The sequence below is a fragment of the Arachis ipaensis genome, chromosome B10 (assembly GCF_000816755.2).
Source record: "Arachis ipaensis cultivar K30076 chromosome B10, Araip1.1, whole genome shotgun sequence".
NCBI lineage: Eukaryota > Viridiplantae > Streptophyta > Magnoliopsida > Fabales > Fabaceae > Arachis > Arachis ipaensis.
Genome location: NC_029794.2, coordinates 76,087,198 through 76,095,435, shown reverse-complemented (window position 1 = coordinate 76,095,435; position 8,238 = coordinate 76,087,198). Strand labels below are relative to the sequence as shown.

The following is an 8,238-nucleotide window of genomic DNA, read 5'->3' as shown; positions in this document are numbered from 1 at the left end:
ATTCCACTTGGTCAACCTTTACTAAAGTAAAAGTAAGAAAAGGGACTAATTAAATTGGCATTTGAATGCTATTTATTTCCTAGGAAAACGTTGGGATTACTAAAGTTCAGCTCAATTAGCAAGATAACGATTATCAATTAAGTTGAGTTGATAACTGTTCGGTTACTGATTTCTTAACCAGGACCAAAAGGGGAAAAAGTAAATTGCTGGAATAACAGCATTCTTAGATGGAAAGGAATGGTAACACAAATTAAAGAGAAAGCAATCAATAACTGAAATACCTCAAATAATCATTAATTCAAATCATAACATGGAAAGAATTCATAAGTCAAGCTAGCAACATTTATAGATACGAATAAAAGCATTAAAGTAAAAAGAAGCATAGAAACATAATTTAAAGTAAATATTAAACCTGGATCGAGCGTCACTCTTAGAAACTAAGAGAAGTCCTAAATCCTAATCCTAATCCTAAGAGAGAGAGGAGAGAACCTCTCTCAAGCCAAATCTAAAGCATGGAAAGTGGAAATTGGCGAGCTCTCCCTGAATGGATGCATTCAATTCAATTCAATTCAATTAGCAAAGATAACGATTATCAACCATGCTTTGAGTTTGATAACTCCTGAGTTACTGATTTCTTAACCAAGACCAAAAGGGAAAAGTAAATCTACTGGAATAAAAATGTCTACAGATTGGAATCAACAGTAACATGAATAAAAGAAAGCAATAATAAACTGAAATACCTCAAATAACATTAATTCAAAAGGGTAATCTGTAACATAGAAGAATTCATAAATTAAATTGAAAAGATAAATAAAAAGGAATGTTGAACCTGATAAAAAGAGATAATCCTGAAAGCGAATAAAATCCTAAATCTAAATCCTAATCCTAAAGAGAGAGGAGAGAACCTCTCTCAAAACTAAATCTAAATCATGAATACTAACTAATTGGAGACTCTCCTTTGAATGGATGCATTCCCCCACTTCATAACCTCTGATCTGTGCCTTCTGGACTTGGATTTGGGCCAAAAAGGGCTTCAGAAATCACTGGGAGCATTTTCTGTAATTTCTAGTGCGTAGCCTCTGTCACGCGGCCGCGTGGGTCACGCGGCCGTGTGGGTCACGCGGTCGCGTCATTTGGGGTTTTCCTTGCCACGCGGTCGCTTAATTCATGTGTCCGCATCATATGCGTTTCGCTTATGGCGCGCGGTCGCGTCAATCATGCGGACGCGTCACTGCCATTTCGCGCTGGCATGCAACCGCATCGTCCATGTGATCGCGTCGCTGCCAGTTTCTTCAAAAACTCCGTTTTGTGCTTTCCTTCCATTTTTGTATGTTTCCTTTTCATCCTTTAAGTCATTCCTGCCTTAGAAGATCTGAAACTACTCAACACACAAATCACGGCATCGAATGGTAATAAAGGGAAATTAAAATAATTACTTTTAAAGCATAGGAAACATGTTTTTCACATACATCACATAATAAGGAAGGAAAAGTAAAACCATGCAATTAACATGAATAAGTGAGTGAAGGATTAAATAAATCACTTAAATTAGGCACAAAATATATCATAAAATATGGGTTTATCAACTCAGCGATTTCTGGGCCCCTTTTTGGCCTAGATCCAAGCCAGAAACACAGAATATAATCCAGAGAATGGGGGAATCAAAAAGACACGATAAAGACAATCAATCATACATTCATATACACAATTTTAGGTTTTAGATGTAGTTTTAGAGAGAGAGAGGTTCTCTCCTCTCTCTTATTTTATGGTTATTTCTTCAATCACAGGTTCAATGTTCTTTTAATTTACTTTCTACTTTTATATATTCTATTACTTTAATTGTTATTTATCTTTTCAATTTGATTTATGAACTTTCCATGTTAGATTTGAATTATCTATTTAAATATAATTTGAGGTATTTCAGATTTATGATTGTTCTACCCTATTTATAACACTTTCAATTTAATTTAGATTTATTTTTCCCTTTTGGCTTTGGTTAAGTAATTGGTAACACTTGAGTTGTCAAACTCAGCAGTTGATTGAGATTTGGGAATTGCTGATTGATTTGGATTGCTCTAAAGCTAGTCTTTCCATGGGAGTTGATTAGGACTTGAGGATCAAATTAATTAGTCCACTTGACTTTCCTTTATTTAGTAAGGGTTAACTAAGTGGGAGCAACAAACACTTCTCATCACACCTGATAAGGATAACTAGGATAGGATTTCCAGTTCTTACACCTTGCAAAGAGATTCTTTATAATTATTAATTTATTTTTCTTGTCATTTAAATTACCTGCTCTCTATTTCGGTTATCAATTTTATTGGGTTTTGTTACTTGTGACAACCAAACTTTTGTACGAAAGGATTCTCTGTTGGTTTAGAAACTATACTTACAATGCGATTACTTTTGTGAAATTCTTTACCGATAGAAAACCCGTTCGTCAAAATGGCGCCGTTGCCGAGGAATTGCAACTGTGTACCTTATTATTGGTTATTGTAAATATTTTCTTTTATCTGTCTATTTGTTTTTATTTTCACTTTTAATTTTTATTAGTTACTATGAGTTCTCACCCCCGTCGCTTTGAGTTTGGTTCTAATATTGTTGAAAGGAATGGAAGCTATAACAGGAACATGTATCAAGGTCAAAACAATCAGAGATGGATGGAGCCACAAGGATCTGATCAACCCATTAGGCAACAACACCTTCCAAAATACCATGGACGACAACCATTCAACAATGCATGTCGAGATAATAGTTATGGTGGAGCCTTTCGTGACAACCAACACCCACCAAATTACTATGGTCAAGAACCATTCCGAGGTGCATACCAAGATGATAGATATGGTGGACCCCCTTGTGGTCACCAACAAGCCCCATCATACGCCTATAACCCACCTCCTCAACATAGCTTTGAACCACCATACTCACAAGCCCCCTACTACCATTCACCTCCATATAACTCCAACCCATATCCACCCCAATTCCAATCCAATTACTCCCAAGAACCGCCACTTCCCTATGCACCATGTCCATATCCATCGACTCAAGAGTCAAAGGAGCAACTCAAGGAAACAGTGAAAAAATTTCATGCAACCCTTCACCAACTGGAGCAAGCGATTAATCGATTACCTTTCTGACGTTCAGACACTCAAGGAACCCCCATGGCTTCATGTGGATAATCTAATGAAGAACGCAGCATGAAGGAGATACTAAAAACTCCAATGGACGATAAGGAGCATGACTTTATAATGGAACAAGTGGAAGAAGCTGAAATTATCGAAGATGAAGAATTGGTTGAAGACTTAGGAGATGCTGAACCTCCATGGGAATCCAGAATTACGAAGAATTCCATCGAAGAATTTGCAATTGATGATAAGGAGGATAGTGCACAGCCCCCAAAGTAGATATCTTATGAAGAACTAGACGGAACAACTCAAGAAGCGAGTTTCCTTGGTAATGATAATCACAAGTCAAGTTCTCCTAGTAATGAACTTGCTCCGCAAGTGAATTCTTTGAGATTGAAGAATCTTCCCCAAGTGAATATGAAGATGATGCAGAGGTAGACTTTTTTGAACCTCCAAATTATGACTTGAGTGATGAGAAAGATATCGAAGACTTTGATCAAGACGTGGTTGCAGTTGGAAAAGTTTGCAAAGAAGTGGAAGAATTCACAGAAGAATACAAGGGAGTAGAGCCTGCAAGACCACTGGAAGTACCTATTCCAAGGCCACTACCACTCAATACAAAATTCAGGTGGGTAAAATCTTTAGCCTTTATCTTTACTTTTCCACTTGAATATAGTTTGCTTGAAACAGATGGCCAGCTTAGAGCTCTTTGCGGCTTTAAGAGTAAAAGGGAAATGGTTCGTGCTCAGAGCTAGTATGCAAGATTCAATGAGGTTCCACGCTTCACTTTGAAGTGTAGGGATTGGTTTCGTGTTCGGTTGAATGGGTCTCGGAAGATGTTTCGTCATCTTGGTGAGAATACAACTTCCAAACCACCCGGCTGGAAAAATATAGATCGAGAGAAAGGCGGATATAAAAGCAAGGTTTGGGATCCTGGAATCTATTCTGATATTCAGCACCCCAGGAGCCTGAAAACCTGTTTGAATTTGCTCAAGGGCTTTACATACCTAGTTTGGGAACCCGAAGGCTGTTGGCATTCCAAACAGTGGTGGAGATTTTTGGATGAATTCAAGCACAAGCCACCATAGCAGGAAGCTCATCGAATGTCCAAATTAAGGACTTTAACTAAAAGTGTTAGGTGGGAGACAACCCACCATGGTATGATCGTTCCTTTTTCAATTTCGATTTTATTTCGTTTTGTTTGTTTTTAAGTTTTATTTTATTCTATCTTCATTGAACCTAAAATTATTCATAGCATCCACATTAGCATTTCATTTTGCATCCTACATAAAAAAAAAAGCACCCCACGCGTGCGCATGGGCCACGCGTGGGCGTCGAGTCGAAATCGGCGTCACAAATCCAACGCCCAGAAAGTTGGGCTGAAATTGTGCGGCTGTGATGCATTAGGCAAAATTTGGGCCACGCGATCGCGTCGGTAACGCGAACGCGTCTCCTTCATTATACCTCACCCACGCGATTGCGTCGATGCCGCGAACACGTCACTTTCACTTCACACAACCCACATGAAAGCGTGAGCGACGCATACGCATCGCGTGAAAATCATTGCCCCCTAATTGGAAACAGAGAGTTGCGCCAAAACAACACTGGAATTGTGCATTTAGCACAATTCTGAGCAACGCGTATGCATGCCCCACGCATACGCGTCACTTTCATTATCCCACAATCACGCGATCGCATCAATGACATGTTCGCGTCATTGGCCTTTTCACCTCAATCACGCGATCGCGTGACCCACGCGTTCGCGTGGATTCGAATCCATTAACCACCACCAACGTGAAACCCTAACCATTTTGCGTCACTCCCCCCCAATCCTCCTCTGCACTCTCTCTTCTCATCTCCGCAGCCACCACCCTCACCGACCCGCCACCACCATCGCCAACCAGGACCGCCGCCCTACCATCGCCGAAACCCCCCTCCCTTCTCTTCTTCTCCCCACTTGCTCCACTCCACTACCCTTCTCCCCCACTGCCGTGCCGCCCCGTCCCTGAGCAGCCTAGCACCGCCGCCACCGCCCAGGACCTCCGGCTGACCATCACCAACCCCAACCCTTCCCCCCTCGCCTCTTCTTCTCCTCCCCTCCCCTATAACCCCCCTTCAGCCCCAAACCTCCACTGCGGCGCCACCCTGCCTCCACCGAACTGCCGCCGTGCCGCCTCCCAGTGCCGACACATCACCACCACCGCCATCCCTCTGATTTCATACTCTACACCTCTGCCCACCAGGTTTCGCCAAACAATCATTCCTCTTTTAGTTAGTTAGTCGCATTTTTCTTTTCAAATTATGTTCAAATTAGGATAGTTAGAGATGTATGATCGTAGTGGATTTTAGGAGGTTAGATAGCTAGGATGTGGTTAGTGGATTTAGGCCTGATAATTGCGTTGTTCCTGTTACTTGTTTTATCTGTTTCACAATTCTGAATTTGCTGTGATGATAATGCTGTTCATATGCTGCTCTTTTCTAATTATTTCATGCAGATTGAGTTTGTTTATTTTGAATTCATGTGAATTACTACTTGATACTCTTTTCTGCATTATCATATGAACTATTTTTGCTGCTGATTATTACCCGAGAATGTCCAATTTTTAGACGAAATGCTGTCCAATTTTTTTCAGCATATTATTTACTCAACTACCATTCATGAATTAGTTTTGGAAATTTCTAATTTTGCACTAAATGGTTCTAAGCAAGGCAATTCATGAATGCACGGTCCAGCTTTATTATTCTTTCCGATTCCCCTATTCGTTAAATATCATTATTGATGATTACACTTTCATTTTGCGCTAAGAGTTAATTCTTTTCTATAAATAATCATCAATAATCTGCAATTCTTACTTGAATATGAGTTACTTGTTATTCAAATTTGTGCAATTTTAGTTAATTGGGAACCATAAACACCATGCCACTTACTTTAACTCACTTTTTAACTCCTAACTGCTTTAACTTTCTAACTTTTCTTTTGGTTTTTACCTAACTATTTTCACCCATTTCAAGGCATGATTACTGTTGTTCCTAATTAACAAAGAATTCTGCATATCATAAGATCTTAGATTGTGATTTTTATTCTCCAACTCTTCACTTGCCTACAATCCAAAATTTTACATTCATTTAACTCAATTCATGCTTCTATTGCCACTTTATTCCTCTTTTTCCCCTCTATGCTTCTATTGATATATTCCTATTTGCTTACCTGTTTTCTTGCTTTAATTCTTAAAATGTATCCTAAAATTTCTGCTTTTCAGGATGCCTGACCCTAAAAGTAAAGAAAAGGGTAAAGCAACCACTGGCAAAAGGAAAAAAGGGGAATCCTCTACCTCTATATTGGATATCCTTCATGACGATTCCTGGCGGGAGAAGAACTTTAACCCGCAGGAAAAGGCCGATCAGCTACTGCCTGCCACAGACCCAGCAAAGTTTACCAACAGATACTGTGAGCTAAAGTATCCAATTTTTGCCACTTCCAAGAACCTATATCTGGAAAGGACCCTCAAAATTCCAGAAGAACTCAAACAATACACTTTAGAACAAATTAAACAAAGAGGCTGGTTCTTCTTGGAAAGGAACTTGACTGAAGTCAACTCATCCTGGGTCAGAGAATTCTACTGTAACTACTTCAAAATGTCCCTGGATGCGGTATAGCTTAGAGAAAAGCAAATTCTGATTACTGAGGAAACCATTGAAGAAATCCTCCAACTTCAACCTAAGTCAGATCAGCCAGACGGTTACCAAAAGGCTGAGGAGGATATGAGATTCATGAGATTTGACTGGGACGTAGTCAAGATGACTATAGCTCTTGATCCTACTGTCCCATGGGTCATGAGCAAGTCCACAGTGGCCCCAAAAGGAATAAAGATTATCTACCTGAATGATGAGGCTCGGCTTTGGCAACAGATTTTGAGTAACTACGTGATGCCGAGCACTCATAAGACGGAGGTGCCAACTACCATGATCACCCTCATCTGGTGTGTGATGGAGGGAAATGACTTATATCTTCCCCGCTTTATTCGGTATTTCATGGCCAGAGTCCATGTCAGAGGCACCCTCCCATTTCCATATTTGATCACTCAGTTGGGCCGCCGAGCTGAGGTGCCCTGGGAGCTAGCAGATGAGAAGCCCACCACCGTCGACTGCAAGAAGATCATCCCTCACATTAGGAAGTTTCAAGCTTTGGGCTACAGACCTTCATTTCTCACTGCCTCTGCTAAAGCAGCCACATCTTCCGCTGCCCCTTCATCTACTATTGCACCAGCCACCACCACAGCACCTCCACCTGCTTCAGAGCCCATCTACCACCTCGTGCATCGCCTATTTGACCGGTTGGACCAGATGGAGCGCCGCAACCAGCGGCGATATGAGAGATCTGAGCGTTGCTTGCACTTAAAGTTGATGATCCGATCTGGCCACAACGACATCCCCTCCGAGCCTGACACCCCTTCTGAGCCATCTGAGGAGGAGGCGGACGATCACGAGGAGGAGGCACATGCAAAGGCTGAGTAGGCAGGACCTGAGCAGGCTGCACTATATCATGAGGAGCCCCATCAGATACAGCCGGCGGATCCAGAGATCCCTCTGCAGACAGAGCCTCCACTTCAGCAGGCATACCCTCCGAAACTCATACAGACTGCATAGCCTCAGATCACCACAGAGACACCTGCTGCACATCCTTCCAGAGATGCCACTTCTTCACACACAGTTTGATAGAGCACCGAGGACGATGCTATTATTTAAGTGTAGGGAGGTCGCCATCTCCGGCGAACTTTATCTTGGTGAACCACTTTTCAGACTCTCTTTTATCCTATTTTGTTTATTTTTTGTATTTTTTTTTATTTTATCTTATCTTATTTATCTTTCAGTACTTGCACATTTTTCTATATTTTTACTATATTTCTGCATCTTGCACTTTGGTTTATATATATATCTTAGATATTTAGTTTAGTTGCACTTTACCTTATTAAGTTGTGATATAGAAAATATCGATTAGTTAACTTAGTTTATCCTTTTAGCATACGATAACTGTATTTAATTGAAAATAAAAAGAGCAAACTAGAAATTTTAGTTTAACAGAATCACAACAGTCCACACAACTTATATATAT

The 8,238-nt window shown here is 40.6% G+C and overlaps 1 protein-coding gene across 1 annotated transcript; it reads left to right on the top strand.

Annotated features, from left to right (window-relative positions):
- Positions 4,826–7,772, top strand: LOC107620700 (ESX-1 secretion-associated protein EspI-like). Its single transcript, XM_016322828.1, has 5 exons — positions 4,826–4,832; positions 4,990–5,368; positions 6,386–6,583; positions 7,166–7,403; positions 7,686–7,772. The coding sequence occupies exons 1-5, from the start codon at positions 4,826–4,828 to the stop codon at positions 7,770–7,772; spliced, it is 909 nt and encodes a 302-aa protein (XP_016178314.1).